The 27,722-nt window shown below is 36.9% G+C and overlaps 1 protein-coding gene across 1 annotated transcript in view; it reads left to right on the top strand.

Annotated features, from left to right (window-relative positions):
- The window catches only part of TFEC (transcription factor EC), a 63,384-nt gene that overhangs the window by 19,690 nt on the left and 15,972 nt on the right, over positions 1–27,722 (top strand). The window contains exons 2-5 of the mRNA XM_033058193.1: positions 5,449–5,700; positions 8,167–8,262; positions 26,514–26,628; positions 27,505–27,558. Of these exons, the coding sequence (XP_032914084.1) occupies positions 5,620–5,700; positions 8,167–8,262; positions 26,514–26,628; positions 27,505–27,558 (346 nt within the window). The 5' untranslated portion in view covers positions 5,449–5,619. The remainder of the gene's footprint in view (positions 1–5,448; positions 5,701–8,166; positions 8,263–26,513; positions 26,629–27,504; positions 27,559–27,722) is intronic.

Raw genomic sequence — 27,722 nt, 5'->3', positions numbered from 1 at the left:
GAGTAGTTAGAGCACTTCCTCTTGAGTGCTTCACTGTTGATGCACACAATTTCTGCTATGTATGACTTCAACTTGCGGCTAGTTGCTCTTAACAGGCTTTTTGTGCTAGCTTTCACATTCAGCATGTCCCCTGAATTTCACATTTTTTTTTCACAATCTGTCAACAAGAACATAATCGAGTTTCTTTAAATTTTCATTGAAATACCCTTTTCTCAGTCTTCAATCACTTCCATAGTTCTTTTCTACATAATTTCTATTTTTCAACAGTGTTTCAAAAATATTTAGGGTAGAAATATTTTTAGGCTTCCATTATTGATCTTTCCTGAGCCATAAATAAAAGCAGAGTAAAGCCAGAGTCCTATTCATTACCTTCTTTATGCCATTTTTTCCTTTCTTCCTCTAGCATCAGTGGGACACTCCTGCTGAATTGCTAGCTTGTTATGACCCCAAATTCTTTACAGACTCCTTGCTTGAGATGTTTACTTCTATGTAGCATCCTGTATTTCTTCCTCCAGTATATGTAGAATTGTATTACTCTGACTGAGAACACTAGTCTAAATATTTTATGCTTTTTAGTTTATTTTATTTTTCATTAGTCCAAAATCACTGATGGTAAAATTGAGTAATACAAGACTGAACAGCCCCTTTCTCTGATGCCAAGCCTTTTCTGATCACTTTCTTATGCATGCTTGTTAGCCAATGCTTAATCCAGTTAAAACATGCTTTATTGATACTGTGCAGTGCTATATTTTTAATTAGAATATTCAGTGATACTAAGTCAAAAGGCACACAAAAGTTGAAGTGTATTATACCTACATCGTTACCTTTGGCAACCTAACTTAAAATCTCATCAAAGAGCAGAAGTAGATTTGTTTGACAAGGCTTATTTTGCACAGAACTATGTTGACTAGCATTAATTATATTCCTATCTTTTAATAATTTATTAATTGAATCTCTTTCCAGTTTTCCTATTATTTCTCTTGGGAATGATGTTGGGCTGAGCAGCCTGGGAATACAGATGTCACTTTCTTGCTCTTAGAGGAACACCACAAAAGATGTAGCACTGCTGCTTAATGGAATATCACTGGTATTGTTCATTCTTTCTTTAGGTTCCCTAAATAGGTAATTTTGACATGCTATATTTTCTTTTACTAGCAGAAGAAAAATTCCACCAGCAAACTGGGAAGTAAAACAGTTTATGTAAATAAACTACCGAAAGTCTAGCTATGCCAATGTGCAACACATTAGAAATGAAAGCAAACTTAGTGTGAATATGGGAAAAGATGTTACACAACTGTGCTGCAGTGTTACAACATGATGATGTGTGCTTAAATTAGAAAGAGTTATTGAAGAAGTCTGAATATGTATCTGTAACTCTGAAAGGCTGTTATGTTCTTGTTCCCAGAACTGGCTTGTCAGTGAGATATAAAACAGAAATAGGTACAATTTCCTGTGCATTGGGATATTTTTCTGGATATCAAAATCCATCTCATAGTTTTCATTTCTGTTTCAGCTTTGTGGAGCTGGTGGAGTTATAATATATGCATTTGTGTTGGATGCTTTTGATTCTCTTCATGGTTGAAGTTTCTGGTTTTGAGTAGACTTTAAGTTCACTCTGTTTAGGAAAACCAGATATTAAACAAAAAACAGTGCCCAGAAGGGAGTGGATAATCTGTCAACTGATAGATTTTATACTGTCCTTCATTCCTCAAACAATCTGGTAAAACTAACATTTAAAGTACATGGCTACAGCTGGTGCAAGAGAGGGTTTGAGAGGAGAACCAGCACTTCATCTGCACAAATTCATCACCTTGTTACACTTTGCACCTGTGACACCAGGAGCACTTGGCAGGAAGGGCCAGGCAAGCTACCATTCTACAGGCTGGAGTGGATGTACCAGTAGAACAACACTAAGTCCTGTGCTGTGTCCGAGATTTTACTGAGTCAGGCTCTGGATCACAAGGTGGTCACAGAGTCCTTAGGAAAATATTTTGCTAGAGATTCCTAGAAATCAAATATGCCAATAAGCAAGGTCATTCATCTCACTAAACAACAGGATGGCAGAGAGACATTTAATAGAAAATGGTCTAGTGAGAGCTAGAAGATACGCTTTATCAAATTACACAGCTTCATTTTTGTCAGAGATGAGAATCCAGGCTCCACAGATGTGCCAGACTATAGGATGCACTATCCTGAAAGACATTTCAGGGTCTTCCCTCATGCTTTTCTGCTTTAAACAAAGGATTAAATATTCATTGACACACAGAGACAAAAAAAAAAGAGGGTAACCCTATATTCAGACTGTTGTGGCAGTAAAAGGTGCATCAACACCAGCAACAACATCTGAATCTTAAAATTCTACATAGGCTTTTGTAAAATATTGTCAGAGATTATGGGAATTCCTCAAAAGATTCTGAACCGTAAAATCAGTCTCCCAGCACCACTGGAGGTTACCATACTAGGATTATTGGGAAAATCAAAATTATTCTACTCTGGAAAAATCTTTCTTTTTCCCTGTATTCTTTTTGAGAAGGATTGTGTTTTGTACCTCTAAAACGTGCTCGTGATTAAGATCTATAAGCAGCTAAGTGCATGTTGATCTTGGTTATTTTACTTGTGAGATTACTTTATGTGGAACTGATCTTTCAGATCTTCTGCTTTTTGCATTAGTTTCACTGAACTTCTAACCTGATATCATCCTCTTTTTCCTCACCAGACTTGATAATGGTTATTCACAGTTCCTATATGTAGACTACCAATTCAAATTTCCCTGTCTGTTTTTAGATTTCCTTTGCTTCTTCAGGTTCTCAGGGCCTTGTCCAGAAAAGTGTTGAAAATCTCCAAGGATGGAGATTACACAGCCTCTCGGGGCAACGTGTGCCAGTGTTTAACTACTCCTTGTGCATCATTGAAATGAACCTCAAAATCAAGTCAAAGTTTAACATTTGCAATTTTGGCAATACTTACTTGAAAGAGTTAATCTGCAAGAGTTAACTCTGAAAGAGTTAATCATCTGCAATATTCAGAAAATCTAAGTTGAAACTTATGTTCATACCACTGATAAAAGATAACAGAAGTCATGCAATATCCCAGTGGACAATAAATCAGTCATACTTCTAATGAGACACTGGACTATTTGGTTTTATAGAATTATGAGGATTTGAGTTTTTACTCCTAGTTCACACATATTGCATGCACAGTTTTAAAAATAAGTTCTACTTTTAGAGAGCTTGACTTGCAATTTCAATATTCCTTTCTCATAGTATGAATTTCCCTTCCCCCCACCCCACTTTTATGGTACATTAACAGTATGATTATAAAAATAGTTTTCCCATTCTGCTTTGTCTTTACATTGTGGTTTGATTTTAAAAAGTGCTTTACTTTAGCAGTGAGTACTAAGACTTATTTAGAATATATAAAGATGAAAATCAGGGCCTAGATCCCTTTTTAACCTCAAAGATTCTGCTTTGTAATGACTGTAACTGGCACAGTAAAGAGGGGAAGAGGTTTGCAAAACTACAGCAACATAGATTCTGTCAACAAGGCTTTAATGGTTTTTCTGCCTGTGTAAGTTCAGGACACTATATAAGCACTGAAAGATTATGATACTAAATAAGAACTTCTGATAAACTATTTTAACCTAATCAGCAGTTAGCTGAATGTCTGCACTGCTGGAAAGAGATCTTCATCAATTTAGGTACTGCAAGGCCAGGGTATCAGTTACTTCGTGTGGATTCAGTCAGTGAGGGTAGAGTCCAGAATAATCATGAACTGTCCATGGATGCTCCTGAAACAGCAGCAGAAATGAGGGTACACAGAGAATTCCTGCTCCAACCATCCAATGGACTGTATTTGTTTTCCCTTAATAGATTTGATTTTTCCCCAAAAATAATACTATGATTAAACTGACATGCAATAGATTTGACTGTTTTATCATTTAAGAAAATGCTTGAGTATCTAATTTTCAATATGAGCTTAAGTATGAAGGACTAAATAGATGCAAAAGTATCTGAATTGTTTGTTATGGTTTTGCATGTATCCTTACACATGATAAATCAGAGCTTAAACTAACAGTGCATTATGCACTTTCTAAAACTAACACAAAAATCAAAGTTAAGGCAAAGGATGTAAGTAAATCCCAAATAAACACGTAATTTTTGCAACCTTATATATCATGTATGCCTTCCTAACATAAACCAGGGGAAAATCCAAACAGTGTATTTAAGATTTTGTATCAATATTTTAATGGAATATCATTTAATAACTTTAGGGCTTTCATAAAATAATTAATCTCATATTAATTGCTGCATGGCTTAGTCTTTTTATATGAATGGAAAATTAGTTTAAAGAAACATAATTAAAATTATACTATAATGATTAAAAATAAAGTAGGTACTGCAATATTGTACAAAAATATAACTTCTTAAAACACAAATTGCTTTTATGGCTATCTATCTCTGCTTGTATATTCTAGGGGAATCAAAAAGAAGTTTGCTTAAATGACTAAATTTTTTTTTGAGAAGAAAGTCTTCAAAGCAAGTCTTGCTATTATTTAACAAATATTAATCATGCTTACATAGAGACCACTTGAGAAAAATTTATTACAAGACATTTGTGACCAGTCATGCCATAGGAAGAGGAGAGAGCCACAGGGCTGAAATGACAGTAAGGTCTGTGTATGCAGTGCTCCTCTGGTAGTTAAATTGCTGGAATGTGACATTGATCTGAAATGGGATCTGTCTGAAGTAGCAACTGTTAATCTTTGTAGTCAAAGGATGGCCCAAAGTCTTACTCAATCAGCCATTTTGGCATGACCACTCAGTTTATAAAGCCCATTCCACTAAAAAAGTGATCTGTCCTCAAGAGGCACTTCAAGAAGTCTGTGCAGTTTGTGGATAGTGAGCAGTGATTCAGAACTATAGCTCTGACTCTTGCCAAAGTACAGCAATGCCTCATTTTAGTGACTGTGCTTATCATAAGGTGAGACAAATGTGGATTGAGGTGTGAATGAACGTCTGCTGCTACTGATATTTAAAATTGGTTGGATATTTCTCTCTGTGCATTTATTTACTCTTTCATGTACAAAAGAGTCAATATTAATTTTAGAGTATATATATATGCATGTAGATTTGATTGCAGTGATCTCAAGAAAGATCACTTTTAATTGAGAAAAATGTGTAGTATATTTCTGGTCTTTTCTCAGGATCATGGTTATTTTTTCTAATTCTGCTTTTCTTTATCATTATTCAGAGTGTTTGTTATGCTGTGTAAGGGGAAAATGGCAAACAAAAATGTGTAAGTGTGTAAAACTGAAAAAAATTACCAATAATTATATCTAAGTGTTATTAAACCTGAATCTATTGTTTGGAAGTATTTTAAAGTGAGCAGATGCATAAATACTGATACAAGCAGCTTGAAACTTCAGCAATCATTTCCATTCCTTCCCAGGTACAAACACACTTGGAAAATCAGTCTAGATACCACATACAGCAGAGCCAGAGGCACCAGGTGAAGCAGTACCTGACCCTTGATACCAAACTGTCCAGCCAGACCCTCTCCCTGTCCCACTCTCACACAATCCAGCCTGTGGGAGTGACCTCCATCCTACGGAACGGACACATGCCTCCAGTGAGCAGCATTGGCACCCCGGAAAGCCCTGTCACCAAGCTGCTGGCCCTTGGAGCCGAACACGAAAATGCGGTAGGGCCGAGCTGGGTGGAGGAAAGGGCAACTGGGCTTTGTCTACTTCTACAAACATGCTACATGTCATACTAGAAGTGGGCAAGAGATGACTTTCTTAACTTTCAAGGGGCCTTTGGCTATGGCACTTGCTTTCTGTATCCTTTTGAATTATGTGGGTTATTCCCCTGTGTGCCTGTGAATAACTTACTGCAGGATCAAGACTTTTAGGCTGCTGCCAGATAAAATGAATCTTTTGATATATGCAACTGTTGCTGTACATTTTCTGAATATACACTTTGCAAAGAAAAACATTCTTTTTTCAGATGGGAGTTGTTTCTGTCTAAAGGTATTAACCTAGCTGCATGAAAAAAAGTTAAATACGGATTACCTTCAATATATAACTGAAAAAATCACCCATTCATTTTTCGTTTAGCTGCTATATTTTTATATGGGTTATCTTGAATAAATTGGCAAAGATATGCTAACTTTAGTGTCACCATTGATTTTAATAGAGGTACAGCTATAATGGAATATCAGATCCTTAGTGAGTGTGAGATGTAGGTCATTATGGCTTTTAATACTACAATAGATTTCAAAAGAGACTGTTTATTAGGTGAAAGGGGAATTCCTACAGAAATGAGAAATGGAGATGCTGTATCATGTCTTGGACTTTAACAGAACAGAAAAATCTTACAAATACATCATGACTCATTCAAGCATTTGGATGTTAGATAGCTAAGCATGAGGGAGCCCATAAAGCTTCCTGGAGAGTTCACCTGGGGCCCCTCCATTCCTTCTGCATTGACAACTGACATTTTAAGTCAGGTTTATGGATTACTGGAGCTGCTCTGAAATGCTATTTTAAATGGCCTTTGCAGACACCTATGTGCCCACCTCCATACCGCCAAAGTGCAGTGTGCTGGAACTGTTCTCAGGCACTCTGGGTCTGATCAGGAGCCCTTGTACCACACTCTGTCCTGGTGAGCAAGGGAGTGCCTGGTGAAGACTGGTAGGGTGATCACTGGTGCTGGCAGCTTTGCAATGATTTGAATAACCTCATCTCAGACTCAGGGGGATGACTGTCACAGTGTAATTTCTTAATGTGGGTGTGCCTTGTGGTTGAGAGTAGGCCATAGTTACATTAGTAAATAACATAGAGCCAACACCCAGGTTGGTGCAGTAAACTTCACTCTTTCACATTGTATAATTGCCAGCAGCCTTTTGGCCCTGATGGGGCTTTCCTAGATAAGTCTGGGCACAACTCCTGGCACAGTACTTCTCTGGTTTTAGAGAGGGAGAGGAATGCATGTATGAGCTGTGCTGGGCTATGTGGCCTAAAACTCTGTGTTGAACGGTCCCATGTTGGTGAGATATTTTCCTTGCACAGAAGCACCTACAATTCCTTCAGCTCCCACGAGCTGCAGACAGTAGAGTTAAAAGTGACATGTTTACTGTGGGATCTCTTCCAAAATTATATTGTCATTATTATATTATCAATAATTATATTACCATTGAAAACTCATGGTGTACTTTTTCCAATTTATCTATCTAGGTATCTATATCTATATCTATATCTAATCTATCTATATCTAATATATATCTATATATCTATATATCTATATCTATTTATATCATCTATATCTGTATCATCTAATCTATATCTATATCATCTATCTATCTATCTATATCTATATCTATATCTATATCTATATCTATATCTATCATCTATATCTATATCTATATCATCTATATCTATATCTATCTATATATCTATCTATCTATCTATATCTATATCTATGTCTATATCTATATCTATATCTATATCTATCTATATCTAATCTATATCTAATCTATATCTATATCTATATCTCGATATCTAGCTATATGTAGAGGCTTTAAAAGTATTTATTGTTTCAGCCTAAGTAATTATTGAGCTATTCCATCTGCCTCAATAGTTTTTGGCTCAGATTATATCAAAAGTGAGACCAGAAGGCTGGCTGGAAAAATATCCAGTGTACTGCTAAACAAAAAATCTCTACCTGCCGAAGACAGCAGCATGTAACATTGAACCTTCAAGGTTTCATACAGCTGCAGAACCACAGGTTCCTTTCCATCCTCCGGCACCAATGCAGCATTGCACTGTGGATATGACACATTTGATCAAGATGACAGGTCACAGTTACAACTTAACAATGCACTTCTGTCATCTCATTGTGGTGCTGCAATAAGGGGTTAAAATAGGGCCGTGGGCTGGTGTTTAAGAGAATGATGTATTTTGCTAAACCACAACTGTTTTCACAAGAAGTAAAAAATGTGAAGAATTGTATAGAAGTGTTTGAATTGTTTGAATTTTAAGATATAAACTTCTGAAATTCAGTTTTATTGCTGTAATAGATATTCAAGATTAATTCATCTGTATTTTAAACAGAACTTTTCCCCCCATTATTATTTGTAATGATTTGTCTTAAAATATTATTTTATCAGATGGAAGAAGTTATTGAAGACATAATCAATATGGAATCAAATTTTAATGATGAAGGGATAGCGTGTTCTGAAACTCCTTTACTAATGCAAAGAACTGTAAGTATTTTGTTGAATTTCATCTTGCTTTTTATGCTAGAAAACTTCTTAGAGTGATTCAAGCACATCACAGTTCAGAGACTAAGGAATAATATGAGTGGACTGTTCTCCTTTCTCTTAGTTGATTGCCTTTTTGTCAATAAATGTTACAGAAAAGGGTAGCAGTGTGGTGAGACACAATTGTTTTAAGTGGTCTGAACAGCATTTGGGGTTCTAGCCCAGCAAAATGTCTGGTGCATAACCCAATGGAGTTATTAATTTCTGTGCAGTGCTAAAAATAACAAGGATAAAAAGTCTCTGGACCCTAGAAGGCCTTTTAAAGCCTTGCTTAAATATCCTTCCACCACAACTAAAAACAAGTCATTAGTTTCCATGGTACAGTGATTTCTCCAGTGTCATATCCTGAAGCAAAGCTCTCTTTCTGGATTTTCACTCAGACAAGTTGCATTTAGTTGAATAATTTCAAGGACAATAATAAGAGGAATGGGACTTCTTCACGAGAATTAATGTAAAAAACTTCAATTTTATGATGTCTCTTTGCGAATAAATGTGAGAGGAGTAACAAAGGATATTTATATTTCCATGTATGTTACATATTCAAAGAGGAAGGATGGAGCTTTTCTGGACACAACACATAGAGTGTTACTATTTATGGAAGTATGAATACATATCAATAACTGTAATATACTTTACAGAAGGATGTATGTTGTGCTCTCCTACTCTAGCTAATGTCCAGAATTGTTTGTCCTCAGGACTCTAAACTGTACACCGTTAAAGGGGAACTTCACCCTGATGAAGGGAGAAGGATTTCCACAGGCTTTGACAATCTACCAAGTTCACTTCAGAATAGTTAGGTGCTTGCTCTTTATCGCCCTCTGGAGAAACATCTTTTTCTGATTTACAGAACTTCCCGAGCTCCAAAAATACCATAGGAAACAAGATCTCTTCTCCTCTGTGTTGCCCACAATACAATCCAGCCTTAATGCAGATTAAAATTTCCACCAACACCTGATATTTGTATGCCAACGACAGAACTAATGCAGCTGGACTGATTTACACGTAACTCAGTAAAGAACATAGCAAAGAAATGGTCCCTGGAGAGTGAATTAATATTTTGGCTCAAATTAATGTGAGGCAGGGGAGGATAATTTCAGGTATGATTGTGTGGGATGGTGATGAGAGGCATGAATTCTGGGGTTTGGGTTGAAGGCATACTCCCTCAAAACCTTTTAAAACTGGATGATGTTAATCTATGCTAATTCCAGGTTCATTAGCCTTTATCTTCAGCCTTGAAGGACACTTGTCTCTAAACTTTATTGAAAACCCTACTCTTGATGAGAAAGGAAATACGCAATGTCTTTTAGACTTTGATGGTACTGCACTTGCAAAGATTTGGGACTCCTGGGCAAGCAATAGTATTTTTATTTGGGCTAAGGAAATCAGCAGGCTGATAGGTAAGCCAGGGAGTAGCACGTGTTTCCAAATCTCTCTGTTCAATACTGTGGCAAAATAAAGCCTGCCTTCAGGGCATGCAAACTGCATTGGTGTGAGGAAACTGAGCAGTGTCTACTTCTTCTGTCTAGTCTTTTAGCATTGAGTACTTTAAAAATGCACAAAATAATTAGGCATATGGAGATAATCTCAGGCATTTAGCTCATGTCACTTGGTTTTATGTCATCTTTCAGGCAACCTCCTAAATTTTCCAGCAAAATTTTGGTCATAAGCTATGCAATAGAGAAAGATGGAGATGCAGGTAGAAAATTATTTTTATATGCAGTTTTTCATTATTACATTAAACATAATGAAATTTCTTTATCTGAGCTAAACATGTATGTATCATAAGAGTATTGGACTAGAAGGCATGATCAAGAATGACAGAACATCTAATTTCCCTGAGAAACTGTGCTGGGTTTGTGCTGTACCTCAGCAAGGTCCGATGGTAGCTCTGACATCTGTGCTGTGGTGGCTGACACAAACATAGAGTAAGTGAGATTGCAGGTGAGACTGAATTGCCTCTCTATCTGGCTGATTTTGTGTTGGCTTTCTCTTTAAAATTCTCCAGCATAATGCCTAAGTATTTCTAGAATTTCTTCTTAGACTTTCCGTGCTTGGGATTGCCTTGATTTTGCAAACTCTGCAGAGTAGTCACTGAAATTCTGAAATGGATCAACTTGGTTTTCAGAATCTGGTAAAAGGCTCAGGTGTTTTTGCAGCGAAATCTTTTCTTGAAAAAAACAAATTCATGATGCCATTTTTCTGTCTCGGTGTTCTGAATCGATGGTGGCTGAGTAATCTTTCCACTTTTTACGGTGCAACCTGTTGTGTGTTGCAGTGAACTAATGTTTGCTTTGGTTAAATGCACCCATGTACTGTTTTAATGACACATTAAATGAAGACATTGAATTCTGTGAGACTACTCATGTGAATAATTGCTCAAAGACTCATTGTCTGACCCTGAATTAATGAATTACAGTTATGTATTAGTAGAATCAGAGAAGTGAACATAAGAACATTCCTCCATCTCTCATTAAAATAATTACAGCTTCTGAGGAGTGGATTACCTGTCTTTTATTGTGTTTGGATCCAAATTTATAATTTCATGAAACTATCTGGTTTTGGGCAGTCACTTAAGAATTGCTCAAACTAGGGAATTTTCTGACTGTGTTTCTATTGCTCTTCAGAGTACACTAATGGCAGAAAGATACTTTTTATAACAATTTTTCAGAAGTTCAGTTAAAATATAAGACTAGGTCCTCCCTACATGCAAGATGTCTTGATTCTTCTGAAAGAATATGTAAATCAAATTATATATTTGTTCATAAAGCCTAACTGAAATAAAAGTATAACTATTCTTATGAACTATCATTTAATGGCAACTGATTGTTCATTATGGAGAAGGTAAGATTTAATTTTAAAAAGGACCTTGAAGATGGTACCAATTTAAAGTCATTTTTCCTTGTTGTAACAAATTAGTTTTATGAATTTTTTAGTAACAGAGTATTTTTATAACAGAGTCTTTTTCATTACAAGAAAATATTTTTTTCTCTAAGTATCATATTAGGAGCAACAGGTTTGTTCCTGATCATATATGAATCATAAAAAAACGAAACAAATAATACATGAGTAAGTTTTAGAAGTGAACTCCTGTAGGTCAGATATAGTGACAGACATTTCAAAACCAAATACTTTTAATTTTTATCAGAAGATTGTTCTTATTCAAAATCCTTACAGTCTATTTAACTGTAGTGAATTTAAAGTACAGTAATTTCACGAATACAAGCCACAGCAATTTGACAAAAATTTTGGTGGAAACCCGGAAGTGCGGCTAATAGTCGGGTGCGGCTAATATGTGAATAATTTTCTGACATTTACAACCCCAGACGTGCCAGCCAGAGTGCCGAGCCAAGCACCGGCCAGTAAAAGCCGGCATTCCGCGATTGTTACAGTGTTACTGTGTTGCCCTGGCTCCCTGCAGGCAGCACGGGGGGTGGAGAGAGAGGCGGGAGAGCTCTCTTCTTCCCTCCTCTGCCGCAGCCCAGGGGAGGAGGGGGGTGGGGGGCGGGGGGTGCCGCCATTGCCGTGGCCTGGGGAGGAGAGCGGGGGGCCGCGCCGCCATTGCCGCGGCTCGGGGAGCCGACGGGAGCCCCGCGCCGCCATTGCCGTGGCCCGGGGAGGAGGCGGGGTGCTTTGTCCGCGCCCGCCGCCGGCGCCACGGGCGCGAGAAAGCTCCGTCCCTGCCTACCACCGCGGGGCAGCGCCGACCCTGGGTGACCGAGCCCAGTGGCAGCGGCGGCCGGCCCCGAGCGGCAGCACCGGGCTGGGCCATCTGGCCCCGTCAGCGGCCCCTAGCGGGCCGAGCCTGCACAGCCTTAGCTCAGCCAGTAAACCCCGCCCTCCCGCGGTTCTGTTACTAATTGCACACGGGTCCTCCCTGTGAACGACAGAGTGGCTTATATTCGGGTGCGGCTTATCTATGGACAAAAACTGAAATATTTGCCAACACCCAGAGATGCGGCTTATACTCGGTGCGGCTTGTATTCGTGAATTTACTGTATATTAGTACTTCCAAATGTTCAGAGCATAGGAAGTGTAGATATTTAGGTCTGTTCATACAAAGCATATATTACACCATCATTAATAGTTTAGGGCAGGTAGCAAAATGCTCTGCTCTACATTGCTTTTAATACCAGCAAAGAAAATTTAGGAAAAATTTTAAAGCAGCATTAATCAAAGTGAAGAGAGGAAAGAGCAGTTAAAAAATAGGATCTCTGTGCTTTTCAGGGTGTGATGTTACAGTGTGTGATCTTCTGATGTGATCTTTGTTATAAATGTTGTTTTGTTTTGATAATATACACATACAGCCCTAGGACTCACCAGTAAACCCAGTAATCCAGCAATCACAATGGAGATCACTATGAAAACAGTTGGCAATTCACCAGTTTCATTCAGAAATAACTGTTGCAGTCCAAATAAGTCTAAACTGTACAATAGGGATAATGCTCTCTACTTGACATGCAATCTACTAAAACTTATGTGAAACATATTAGGAGATTGGCTGGCTTGGAATGAGAGTGAGGTGAGAGGAAGTTGATGTTCTGCAATGGCACAGGCCTCTCTTGCACAGGCCTGGGTGGGACCAGCAAGAAAAATAATTTAATCTTGTCAACATTTTCAAGCATTCTAAGTTGTCTTTTTTTCTGGTGCGCAAGAAAACATGAACTTTCAGCACTGTTTTGAAAGAAGCCTGGGGAGAGAGGCTCTGTAGCAGTTGGATGGTTGGCAATGAGAGCTAAGAAGTAGTTGCAGAGCAATGCTTCAGGCAGAGCACTACCATGAAATTGGATTTCAAAAAGTTACGAGGAGAGGCCCAGCTGTGGTATGTCAAATCAGTTCAGCTCCATGTTGCTGGAGTAGTCAATACTGAATAACTAAACTAAATGGAGCAGTTCCTTTCAGATTGCTTTGGAAGAAAATTAAAGCTTCTTCTTGGAAAACGTTACAATTGATGTTTTTCTATGTCCACTACCAAATAAAGACAAGAAAAAATTGTTTCCATATTGATGTAGGAAGATTATTTACTGTGAGAGTGGTGAGACACTGGAACAGGTTGTCCAGGGAAGTTGTGAATGCCCCAAATCCAGCAGTGTTCAAGGCCAGGCTGATGAAGGTCTCAAGCAGACTGGTTTGGTGGGAAGTGTCCTTGCCCATGGACAGGAGAGTTGGGACTAGATGATCTTTAAGGTCCATACCAACCCATTAAGGTTCTACGAAACTATGATTTATTTGTAATATTTAAGAAATTTTTTCTTTAACTATCCCCTTGAATGACCTTAGCAGCAAGAATGTTGAGAAAAGAATTAAACCACTACCAGAGAAGAGAAGCCAAAACACCTGAGTATGCTGGAAGTCAGGGGCTGTGCCAGCTGTGAGCTGGGGAAACAGCTGGGCAGGGGAAAGGTGGCAGTACTCTGTAAAGGTGATGCCTTGCAATGGGTCATCTCTTCAGGGATCTTCTGAGGCTTCACTTTCATGACTTCATTTCACATACTCATAGTTCGCTATTTTACCAAGATTGGGAGCTAATGTCTATTTCCAGTCTGCTTGGGAGTCAAGTCAGTGGGATTGCTTCACTTCTGCCACTCTTGCAGGAAAAAGTCCTGTGGAGAAAATCGTCAGTTGCTGAATGGCTTGCTTGTACTTGTTTTGTTTCTTTGGCATTTGGAAAAAAAATCTTGTGTGGTACAGGTACGGAGTAGAAGTTAGATCAGGACAGGACAGATAGATGTTTTCCTTCTTTAATTCTTTTTAATTCTATTAACTACAGCTAGTATAAAGTTCTGATTAAATCTGTTAACTCCACATTTTATTTTAGGGAGATACTATTTATTAGTAAAAGCATAGTTCACTCTGTTTGCAAAATCTCACTGCTATTACAAGGTCTTTGAGGTCACAGTTTCTCATCATGACACTAATAATTTGTATTTTTATTAATTATTTGTTAAATATTGATGGTGACCATCTGGATGAATTGCAAAAGCTGCTGTCTGTCCCATTCTCAGAAATCATGCAGAAGGAAGAAATTCAAGTAGGTATGTTCCAAAGTATTTTTTTCAATAAGTGCTGCAATTATTCAGCCATGAAGTAAACCCGGCTTTCCATTAGAGGTGCATATAGCATTGCTGATCTAGGCAGCCCCCTGCTGCATAATCATGAGTATTTTTTATTTAGTGAATATAGATGTAATTTGGCAACCCTTGCAAGTTGATAACATCTGCTAAAGTTCAAAACCATTTTAGAGAAAGGGCCAGAGTAAACATTAACAACCTCATTTGCTTAGGTTGGCTAACTTGGAAAGGCTGCATAACATCAATGAAAATGCTTTGTCAATCACATTCTACACTAGATTAGTCTTAAAGTCCAAGGAAGAATCAAAGTTCACCTAAGTATATAAACTTCTGTCTAGCACTCTCTGGTATCATTTACAAGTTTAACAAAAAAGAAAAATGAAGGAGAAGGAACAATCAGTAGCTATTGAGGAAATAATAGACGCCTCAAAAATAAAACTGGTGAGCAAATATTTTCTTTGTCTTCCTTCAATACTATAAAAGTGTTAGGTAGGAAATTGTGTCTTTCAGTTGCTTCACTTGCAAAAAAACTATGAAAAGCACAAATTCAGAACTCCTGAGGCCTGTTTCCTCAGCTGGAAGTAACTGTTGTTGTCACTGCCACTACTGTTTTGAGTGTCATGCGAATGTCAGATGAAGGTTTGCTTTTGGTATTTTACACAATTCAGTAGTTTTAGGTGGAAATGGGCAGTGTACAGCCCTCTTGCCTGCACAGTTTATCTCATGCCGTAGAAAATGAGTTTATAGAACAGAACATGCATTACTTTGGGTCAGGAGAAAAACTGTGGTCTACATAGCTGCAGCATTCAGAAGCTGTGCAAAATTACCAAAAAGCTCAGCTCTGTCTCTAGCACACTAACGAACCAATGTCTACTAATGCTTCTCTAGTTTGGAGTAGAACTCTCTGGCTAAAGGGAGTCAAAAGACAATCTTCATGCAACTGAAGTAAAGTTACCATAACTCTGAAACTAAGGGAAAATTTCTTTTTACCTCCCTGGTTTTCTCTTTCTAAAAGGTAAATAGACAGAAATGAAAATATTATTAAAAAATATACAGTTGTTAGTATGCAAGTACCTTTTACAAACATTGTCTTTATCTTGGATTTTAACATTTGTTTCGCAGCCGTAAGAGAAAAGGATAGCTAAAACAAGTTCTCCAATATTCATTCCTTATTAATTCCAAGCCCCTGTGCAGCAGAATCTCCAGCAAATTCCTGCTATTTGGGGCCACCAAGAAAATTCTATTTTATCCCAAAGCCTCTGCTGCATCTTGTGTTATTGTCTGTATGCAGCAATGCAAGATTTGAAGTCCTTAGGACATGACAGACCATAAAGATGATTATATTAAGCTCACTGCTGTCTGCAGCATATGATGCCTTCTGGAGAGAAACCTTATGAATTTCTGTCAATGGCATTTACATAGGTTGAATGAAAGACTTGTGAGTTCAAAGTGAGCAACAGTGACCACTTTGTTTTCCAGGCACAGTGAAAGTTTTTACTGCAAGACAAAACTAGCTTGTGGAAAACAAAGATTTCTTGAAGTCCATTTCGATAAATAAACTTCTGGGAGTACTGATTATCTTAGAACTTCCTTTTCCATCAATCTAGGCCTTCAATGACCTTTAATATATGTGTAAAGTAGCTATTTACACTATATTTAAATTTATATTTATACATATTTATATTTACACTAGAAATATGCATTTGTGAACTTATCTGAAATCAAACACTACAGAAAGGATTTTCAATCGAAAATTAAGTTCTGCATGGTACACCCATGTGAACACACAGAAGTCACTGTAATTTGTTCAGAGACTTAGGTGTTAGATGATATCTCATAATATAATATAAATAATACAAATACATAATATAAAGCATATAGTATATAGAGTACATTATATAAATAAATACATAATATAAAACATATAGTATATAGAGTACATTATATAGAGTACATTATATATTTTTCCAATTTTTGTGCTGAAATTTATTAATTGTTTTTAGAGGATCAATTTGAATTATTTGATATATGTATTTACATGCTATAGCCAATAAAATTGAAGAAAGGTGGAACCAAGAATTAGTACATTAGCTGGTATTACTTGTTAAATAATAGTAAAGTAGCTAACATCTGTCATTCAATTGCCTGCTTTAGTTTTCAGAACCTGGGGGTTAGTGGGCAGAACTCTCATGACTTGATTTCCAGGTGCAAGTTGGATGATGACATTATCAGAGCATCACTTCACTTCTGGACTGCGTCTGTTAATTTTATGACCAGAAAAGACAAAAAAGAGCTAAAAACATACACTTGAAAGGAGGTAATTCAAAGACCATATATGTCTTGCAAAGGGTTGATTCTCCAGAAAATTCCTTTACTTGGTCATATTTGATCAGACATTTATCTAGACAATGGACTTCTATGTATATGATCAGGGCAGAAATGTACTATGACTGGAATGTGAAGAGAGTTCATTTTTCTCTGATGAATAATGAACCATCTTGATGATCATTATTGGAAGATAAAAAATGAACAAGTTTTCATGCATAATATATAATACCTGATATATCTGAACATTAAGTCCCTGGGTGAGGATTGTGTAATTATGAAGCATGTTAAAGATAAATATAGAAGGAGATACAATTTGTTCAGATGAAAACAAATCTGAGAAGGATAGTATTTTCTGCTAGTCTCTTTGCATAATAAAAAGAGAAACTGGAACATTTTTGAATCATTATTGCTGAAGACCATATGTACTCAAATATAAGTATTTTATATTGCAGTTACAAAAGGACCAAGAAAATTTACCTGTAAATGAAATCTTCTAGATTCTGAAAACAATATAATACAACTTCTTTGGCAACTGATAGTGCAAACACATCCTTACAAATAAAAAGGATAACACAGCTTATGTTTAACTTTCTTCAAGCAGCACAGCAATTGAAAAAGAAAGCTGAACCCTAGTCTTTCAAGCAAAAGTACTTGTAATGACAAGATTATGCATCCTGCCTGCAATAAATTTGAAAAGATGAAAAGTCACAATTTATTAAAACACACACTGAAGATACAAGTACTGCCCCAGTTTTCCCCTTGTCAAAACCTGCAAACACCCGTTATACCAGGTATTGTTCTTTAGAAAATGGATTTGTTAATATATGTTAATATACATTTATTGATCAATTCACTATTTGGCCAAATTCAGTACACATTTTGATGTCAATCTGTGAACTTAAGAGATTGAAAAAAAGTTTTGTTTATCTGTCATGACTAAATTGTAAAGGCATGCCAAGCAATTAAGTGTGTTTTTAGGTTTGGTACCTCAGTAACATAAACACAAACTTCTACAAGATATGTAAAATGAACTGTGGATGCAATTCCAGATCGAGATTTTTGTATTTGTGATGCATCTATGGGATAATAATGCAAACACTTTGAAAAATTCCTACCTTTTTTTTTTCTTTTTTTTTTGCTTATAAGGAGAAGTAGCCTCATTTTTACAAAACTGTCCTTTGAAGTGTTGCTATCAATTAAGCTCGTGAAAACAGGGTTTAAGTGGGATATATATAGGGGTGGGAAGTTATAACATATTTCACTAATCCTTTGTTTTAGATGCAGTCTGAGCAAGCACCAACTTTTACCAAGAACCAAAACAAATTTTCTCTTGCAGATACAGCCCTCAGCCTTTCAGGTTGGGCAGCTGCACAGTCTCTCTTGTGACAAGTAAAGCTGCAGGAGCTGTGGCTCCCTGTTAAGTCTGCTGAGTCTGCGGGTGCAGTGCAGGCAATCTGACCATGTGTAATAGGGTCAGCGATCCTCAGAGTGGTCTGCATGGCACAGCAGCTGCTGTGGAAACGTGCCATACAGAGTTACTGCAGGAAACAGGCACACTTGGTGGGTTGTTTGTCTGCAGTTACTAACCCTGGAATAAAGGGTAGCAAAGGAAGTTTCTAGCAGGACTGTTGCAGCAGCTTGCTGCCCACTTGCCTCTTTTCATGATCCAGGCAGAATGAAGATGTATAGTTGAGTCGCTCTGGTCCTGACCTGTCTCCTCTGGGGACATCTTGACTTTTCTAATCACACTTGGACTTGTCAGTGTGGTTGTGAGGAAGTAAGCCCCTGGGAAATGGTAGCTGGATAACAGCACAGTCTATGCTGCTGTCTGTTGCGGGTTCCTCAAGGGAAAGCAGCTAGCTGATGAAGTGTTTTGACCTGTTAGGACAGTCCTGATACCTTTGATGACGAGCTCTTGATACCTTAGGTTTTGGTCATTTTAGACAACTAGAACATGTCAGGTGTCTGCTTTTTAAAGATGTACACACCCTCATCATCCTCAACTAGTGCCATCCTTTGGGTGTATGGAGAGCTGTTTCCTACTGGAATTAACCTTTTTTTAGCTAGCCCTTCATATCCAAGGTTTGCTGTTGACAACCTTGTGTATGAACACATTTTTGTAAAAAGCAGTACAGGTTATTTAGAATGTAAGAACAGAATTCCTTTCAGTCTAAGGAGCAAGCTAAAGAGACATTAAAGTTTTAAAATTTAAAATAGAAAGATATTAATGATGTGCACCAATAACCAATCCTTGATCTCAGTTTACTTAATATTTTCATTAGTGATATTGGTACAAAAAATGCATTTATGCTGATGAAATTTACTGCGGTAGCAAAAGTAAAAAGTATTGCCAATACAAAGAAGGATGAGGATATCATAGAGGAAGAATTATATGACTGTGATGACAGAATGGTCTAAATGGAAGGAATGTAATAGTACTGAGTGGTAGGTCATTCATTTAAATACTAATAACAGGAACGTCTGCAGTAAGCTGAGAACTCATTAACTGGGGATGACAGAAAAAGATCTGGTTACATTAGTTGTTCAGAGGATAACTATATGCCATCAAAATGATGGGACAGCATAAAGGAGATAAATATGACCTTAGTATCCATCATGAGACTGACTTCCAAGAGACATGAGGAAATATCCAGTGTGGAATTCACTGAGCACAAAATTCCTTGAAAGTTATAGGCAAAAGAAGATGTCCACCCTTCAGAAAAACTAATTCAAAGCAGAAAAATACAGAGACACTCCTGTTAGAACATATAATTGCATGGGAAGTCTGACTAAAGAATCATGGCCTGTCCAACTTAGCAAAACAAAGTCTTAAGGGAGCTGTGTTCACTCCCAGTAGTCACCTGGAGATGTTAAAAATGGCATATGCATTAAAGAAACACAAAGGAAAATAAAATTTGTCAACAAATGGAAATAAAATAGAAGCTTTTTGGCAATCAATTCATTCATTCAATTCAATCATTCAACTTTTTTAACATATTCCAAATAAAAATATTGGGGATATGAAACCTAATTGATTTTAGACAGAACATTATTGGCTCATGAACTAGATTATGTAATGATAAGTTAAATGAACTCAATGTCCAGGAAATTCTTTCTAGTCCAGACTGGGAATTACCATTTTCAACAGAATTCTTAATTTAAGAAAACTCTAGCTAATTTTGGAAAAGGGTTGGGCTGTTGTATTTTAGCTGTGCAACACGGATTGTGATACAACCATGATCCTTAATGACTTGAATATTACTGTAAGGCAAACACATCATGCAAAGATTAGCCAAAATGGAAAAATACTTACATAATATGTGATCATGCAAGTGAACACTGTTGTGACACAGACCTTTTTAGGGACTGCAAGTGAATAGGCACAGACAACCTGTATTTCATGCATTTTATTACTGCATTCAGATCCTTCTCTTGGAAGATATGGAAATGCTATTGGTTTAAGTGTTCTTTAAAATTACATGGTATTTTCCAACAGCTATCATGCTATAAGATTTGGAATACCACATAATTTCCTTTCCTAAGGCAACGTCTTTCATGTAATGTTTTCCTTCATAAACCCCCCCAAACTTGGTATTAGAGACTGCAAATTGTGATCACAGCTGTCCATTGCTAGTTATCCATGCTCTTAATAAACCCTTAGTATTTGCTACACAATCCTGCCTGCACAGCAGTTCAGACCCAAATATTGAACAAAACAATCTTCTCTCGATGAGACCTCCCCAGTACTTCCCTTGGACACTGTCAGCAAGCACAAGGTCACAGGCGCCTGTGAGGTGTATTCACTCAGGTAGTCCAGCTGAAGTTTGCTTTTATAATTGGTCTAAGCTTCAAAGTTGAGTATGTTTCACGACTGAGACCCATGAATGGAAATTCTCATGTTCCAGTCTTTGCACACAGGCATTGAAGATCCCATGACACCTTATACAAAAGGAAGAATGTTAACCCCAGTGTCCTTGCCAAATGCTAACTTCGTTAATTACAGTCTGCTTTCTTTAATGCTCCTTGCAGATTTAATTAGAAATTGTATTATTCTCTTCCTGTACTGCATTGTCACTGGTTATTCCCAGTTAACCATTTGCTGCGTTAAAGGTTGTTGATCTTTTCTCCAAATCTAGCTGCATTTCACAAGTGGGAAAGATGGTGTATTATATTATGCTCTTTTTAATATTTCTGTTTTCATTCCATATGAGCTGCTTGCATCTAAATTCCTAGATACAGATGCATAAATATAAGCATCATGAATGCAAGGTTTGGAAAATATGTGACTTACAAGGACTTCTCAGAGCAACACAGGTGGGAACCAATATGACACCTACAAGATAAATGATTTGCTGGTACCTAGGAATTTTCATAGCCAAATGTCTGTGTTTCCACATCTAAGCTGAAAACAAGAACATACTTTTGATATGGTGGAATCAGCTGGATTTTTAAAGTGTTTTGGGATTTATCAAGTTTCACAGTGCTATAGAATTGCAAGATCATCATTGTACACATATTGTATAATATATGCCATTTTAACTGATTTAGTAACATCATGTTGAATTCTTGTGAAATTATGTATATGTATCTTTTAATGTAGGCCTGGAAGCTATTTGAAGCCTCAGTACTGCAAAAATTTTCCTTGCTTAAAGGACACTATAAGCAATAAATTGCAATACGATGTATGGAGTTTCGGGACATACAAACAGCTAGATGTATTTTGACTCACAATTTCTATAGTATATTGTGCTATATATTTTTATTTTATAATTTGAAAATTAGTTGCTTACAGATTTCTGCATTTCTAAAAGAACTTCCTGATTTATCACACAAAAAGTATGTTTCCTCATGTTTTATCCAAATTGTCCAATTTCTACTCTAAGATTGCTCTCAGTGTTCAGTAAAATTAGCAAAAAAATTCCTTGGAATTTTCTATGCTTGATATCAATGCAGAGCAAATTCAGGTGAGAGTTTCAACAAAATACTTCAACACGTTTTTTTGACTGTATTTTATAAAATTCTCTGGTAATCAGAAAACCGATTAATTTTAAAGGAAGTCTTTCTCATGTGATTTTTAAAGAAAGAGTTTATTTGGAAATTTTCACATTAGGAGACCAGTGTGGTTTCCTGAGAAGATGCACATGGGAAGCCTGCAACATTCACCCCAAACTTTCTTCAGAGTCAAGAATAAGAGACAGAGATCATTCAGTTCATTTGGACATATTCAAATGTCCAAAACAGGTCACATTAATCACTCTCTATTCCTTCTCCTGGTCCTGAATCCTGGCCAAGAATTATTCCCTCCTAATTCATAGCAGATTTGTTGTGCTAGACAGTGTGTCAAAGGGACACCACCAGTGGCCCTATCCACAAAGCCACTTATCTGTCATAGTAGCCATTGCAATATCATTGAGATTTCTACTAAATTCACTGAAGAAAGACACAGATACCAGCTTCCCATAACATTTCTTGTCACCTGGGTCAAGATGACAGGCCTGTAGTTCCCCCATCCTCCTTCTGGCCCACCGTGTTGATGGGAGTTGCATTTGCTCCAGTAACTGCGACCTCCTCCTTAAGGACTTCTGCTAAATGACTAAAAATGGCTCAGTGAGCTCTTCTGCCAGCTCCCTCAGGGCCCTCAGGTGCTTCTGTCAGGCCTCATGAACCTGTGTGTGTCCAAGTGGTATAGCAGGTCACTGACCATTTCCCTGGGATTGTGGGTTTTCATTCTGCTCTGTCTCCTGGGTCAGGTGGCTGGGTACCCAAGGAACAAGTAGTACTACTCTTGAAGACTGAGGCAAAGAAGGCATTAAGCATTAAGTAAGGCTGAAGCCTTTTCCTCACCCTTTGTCACCGTGTTTTCTCACACATCCAATGGAAACAGGGAGATTCTCCTTACCCCTCTTTTTGTGGCTGATTTGTTTATAGAAACATTTTTCATTGTCTTTTACAGGAGTGGCCAGATTAAGTTCTAATTAGGTTTTGGGCCTTCTAATTTTTTCCCTGCATAACCTCACAACATCACTGCTGTCGTCTTGAGCCTCTTGTCCCACTATCCTTTTTTCCCTCAGTTCCAGCCAAAGCCGTCTGTTCAACCAGGCCCCATTGGCTCATTTTTTCACACATGAAGATGTCTTGCTCCAGCACCTTTAGCATTTCCTTCATGGTCCAGCCTTCCTGGACTCCTTTCTCCTTCAGGGCTGCCTCCCAAGAGAGTCTCTCAACCCAAGAGTCTCCTAAATAGTCCAAAGTCAAAGTCTGCCCTTTGAAAATCCAAACCTTGCTGACCCCTGTCCTCATTTTCCCAAGACTCAAAAACTTTATTGTTTCACGATCACTTTTGCCCAAGGTGGCCTCCAACTCTCACATCTGTACAAGGGCTTGTCTGTTCACAAACAGCAGACACACTGATAACCTTCCCTAGTTGGTTGCTCACCAGCTGTCAGGAAGTTACCTGTTACACACTCCAGGGATCTTCTGCACAGTTTTCTCCAAGCTCTTGTATTTCCAGGCAACATCCGGTAAGGTGAAGTCCCCCTCGGGAACAAGGACCAACAAATGCAGGACTTCTCTCAGCTGCTTATAGAATATTTCAACTGCCTCTTCATCCTGGTTGGGTGGTCTGTAACAAAGTCCAATGAAGAAAACTGCCTTGCTGGCCTTCCCCCTGATTCTTACCCATAAACATTCAACTTTATCATCCGCATCATTAATCAAAACACTCCCTAAAATACACAGCTACCCCACTGTCTCTTCTTCTCTGCCCATCCCTTCTGGAGTAAAGCTTATGTGAATCCTTCTAATTAGTGAGGTGATAGGACTCTAGTCATCAGTAGTTGAAGTGTTTGGGTTTGGGCTTCATTTTCATCATCTCCCTGCTGAGTGGTGATTCTCTTTTCCTAATGGCTGATAAAAATTGTGAAATGACAAGAGAAAGAATGCTGGAGAGCATCTGCATGAAATAAAGATGATATGGGACATTTGGCAGAGATGCTTTGCAAAGAAAATTAGGCAAATTAGAGGGCTTGACAGTCACTGAATGAAGTTTATCAAAGACAAGTCTTGGATTCTGCACCTGGGATGGGGCAACCCTGCGTGTATGTTCAGAGTGAGGAATGAGATGCTGGAAAGAAGCGCCACAGAAAGGGACCTGGGGGTCCTGGTTGATAGCAGGTTGAGTTTGAGAAGCAGCTGGGCAAGGGAGGGGATTGTTCAGCAGTTATATGGAATTGCCTTCACCAACTGTGTGATTGAATTCAGCTGAAATGTCTACCTGTGGTTTTAGGTTGAATATACTCATGCTCTTTTGAACTGTCACACAATTTTGGACTTTGAGGTGTGTTAGTGTTTTACCAACTGAATTGGCCATTCATGAAGTTTCCTCTTGGATTTGGACATTGTCCTTTAAATTCACACCTTTGTAAATAGACTATAGAAATTTAACCATCTTTCAAGGATAAATGCAAATTTATGTTTGAATATTAGAAGCAATCAATTAAGTATCTCTTGTTTTGTCAAATTGTGGTGTACGAGCCTGTTTTTTTTAATTAATGGCATTGATAATCTACTAAACTGAAGACTGCCACCAGTTTAATGGAAATTATTGAACTTATGTACACAGCTGGGTGAAATACGTAAAGAATGACAGATATGTATTTCTCATTTGTTAGATTATTTATTAGATTATATTATTTTCAGTGGTTACTATTTCTTAGAATTTCACAAAATCAGTAGTCTAAATCATATAACAGTCTTGCCAAAGTCCACTGGAACCTGGATATGTAGGAGGTAGGAGTCACATTGACTCAATTTTTTAATGTCAATCTGTTTTCACATAATTTCAATAAACCACATTCATTTACATGATTGTAGGAAGTCATTAAATATGACTAGAGCTAATATGAGCTCACTCTTTTAATGTAGTTATCCTACCACTGGAACAAAGAAAATGCTGCATTGAATTCTGTAATACTTGTCAGTTCACCCCTTGAATGAAACAAAGGTACTTAATGTGAGAATGTTCTTAGCATTCAAATCCTGCATATTAAACATAGCTTGTTCTGAGTAATACTCATCTGAATTCCAAACATTCTTTTAAAAAGTATTTTCATTGAGAGATCAAACGTATAAGCAGATTTTCAAAACTGACTTGGTTTTGTGATTTGTAATGGTATTCAAGAATTTTCAGGTTTCCCAAGTAATAAAGCTCTAGTTGAAAAATGAGCACATTATTTATGTGTGTTCAATAAGAATTGTAATTGTTTCATTTCGCTATATGTAATAGAACTAGGAGAATTTAACTCAACCTAGATTCTGAGATGATCTAGTAAAGTTGTTAGTTAATTTAATAAAATAATTATTTAAAAATAAAAATAATTTAAAATTTCAGTTTTAACATAAAATATGGGAAGCACTGCCATGGAACAACTTCACACTGAGCAAGTAATTGGGAAAATTATCTCCATTCAAAGTAACTTGTTGTGAAGCTCACAGTCCCTACAAAAAGAGAAATTACATGAATCTGAAAAAAGCAGAGCTGTGGTTGCTGTCTTGACCTGCCTGGAAAATTCCAGGTTTTTTCAGGATCCATAGGTGATGGGCAAATCTGTAACAGCACATAACAGCACATTTTCTTGTCTATGAAAAACAATTTTCTTAAATAACTCCTATTTTTCTTTTCATGCTTTTCTATCTCAAGTTAGTGGTTGTGTCCACATTTTTTCACTCACTTTTTAATCCTTTTGGGGTTTTTGGTGTTTTTTGTTTTTGTTTTTTTGTTGTTTTTTTGTTTTGTTTTTTTTTTTTGTTTTGTTTTGTTTTGTTTACTTTTGTATTTATTTTCTATTATCGTGGCCATGGGGACCCAAACTCAGTTTCTGAGTCCTTGAGTGTTGGCCATAAAAAACCCCAAAAATCACAGCACAAATTTTATATGCATGATAAAACAAACAAAAAAGTTTTTCTTTTACTGCAAAGGATCAATGGTGAAATGTTGGTCATAGGGTCATAGAAACTGAGCAAACCTGAACTCTTTTTTCAGTAAACTTTTAGATATTTAACAGTTATTTCATATATATAAAGTTATTCAAGTAAAGGGAATCCATGTACTTTAACCTTACTTTTCTTAGAGTGCATTCTATGGGCTTATTTAAATAATATCATTTTTTTTAAGGGAATAAGGATACTGTTGTACATGATTATGCATTATGCATGTTAAAACCATTAGGTTATCTGGTCTATCCTGACAACAGTAGAGTTCCTTTCCTCAAAGCATATTGTCTGATGTTCTGTACACTCTAATTTTAACTATTACATAGAACTAGGTCCTTGAATATCTATATTGCCAGACCAGGCCCCGTATTAAGTTTAGAGTTTAGAGTTGCAGTTAAAAAATCATACTGGGAAGTATGGTTAAAATCAGCATGGTAAAATTGACTTTCAACCTAATGCATATTTGAAGTGCAATCATGGCAATCCTGGATTTAGAAAATGTAATGTAGAAGCAACTGAAAAACAGACACTGTGGCTCATATCTTGCCATCACTGTAGATCTGAAGTCCACACAAATGCCACTTGAAGAAAAATGGCAGACAGTGACCCTTTCCTTTCAATTTTACTTAATATTGTGTAACAGGAAACCTTCCCTTTATATATATCTAAATATATTCCTTCTGAAGAAAACCAGACTCATATCCAAAGATATTTGCTCCTTGCATGCATTTAAAAAAAAAAAAATCTTTTAAGTCTTTTACTTATTTTAATTTTTTTCCCTTCTTCTTTCCTTTCCTACCCCTCAAGCTATCTAGCAGCATTTTGGATATATATAACAGTGACCAGGGAATGGCACCAGCTAATATGGGTCTCACAAATGCTTCTTGCCCAGCTAATCTACCAGTAAAAAGGGAACTCACAGGTAAAAGAACTCTGAGATTTTAGTATATAACTGCATAAATGATGGTGTGTGTCTCAAAAGTTGAATAGATCTTACCCATGAAAAAGATACCCATAATTAAATTCCTGAAAATTTTCAGTTTGTGTTTTCATTTAAGGAAAAGAGCAAAGACCAAGGAGAAATGTTTTCTTTCAGTTCTTTTCTTTAGCAATTCAGAAACCATGTTTGTCCCTTGTTTTTATGATCATGATGCTTCTAAAAAACCTTAATATTTTAGAAAACAGTGTATTCTTCCACATGTTGGCTCCTGACCAAAAATATAAATAAATTATCATCCATTAAATTTGTTCCAGGTTACAACAAATAGTTCTTTGAAAACTTTACAATAAGGCTATTCAAGGTAAAGCTATATTAGTGGATTAAGAACTTTAAAAGTTACATTCAATTAATCCAAAGAATGCTAAAAATCATGTACAGTTTATTAATGTCACTCAGAGGAAACAGTGAGTTTATTCAATATCTTACAAATCTGATTAACTCTTGCATTATGGGATATTGAAAATCCATATTCACCTTAGTGTACTGTAAGTTTTATCCTGATACCAAACACAGGAAATTGGAGAAAAATACCCCTCCATGGCATTTCTACATTTTTAAATTTTAAAAAAGTGCCATAAAAAATGTTAAGCTACCTGCCAGAAAATTTAGTACTTGTTCGAAATTTAATACTGGTAGCATAAAGATTTGCCTATGATCTGTTTTAATAATAAAAATAGAAATGCAGTAAAAGGACTAGAAGTCTGGTCTTTGAGACAAGAAGCCATTTTCAAAAAATGAATGAAGTACTGGAACTGCATCTTAAGGACTATTTTAATAAATGTTACTTTCTGTCAGAAGCAGATACAAGAGCAATGGCAAAGGAGAGACAAAAAAAGGATAACCACAATCTCAGTAAGTATATGTTCATCTTCCATCTCATTAAATGGAATGTTTGGAGAATGCAAAACCATTATACATTAGCTACCACGTCTATGTTTTTCTTCTAGACCAGCATCTCAGCGGACTAATCAAATTGAACTCAGACTGCAAACACAGCCAACTATAAAGCTTTCTTT

The sequence above is a fragment of the Catharus ustulatus genome, chromosome 4 (genome assembly GCF_009819885.2).
Source record: "Catharus ustulatus isolate bCatUst1 chromosome 4, bCatUst1.pri.v2, whole genome shotgun sequence".
Taxonomy (NCBI): Eukaryota; Metazoa; Chordata; class Aves; order Passeriformes; family Turdidae; genus Catharus; species Catharus ustulatus.
Note: the sequence above shows the minus strand (reverse complement) of the source record. Positions and strands in the feature narration are given on the sequence as shown.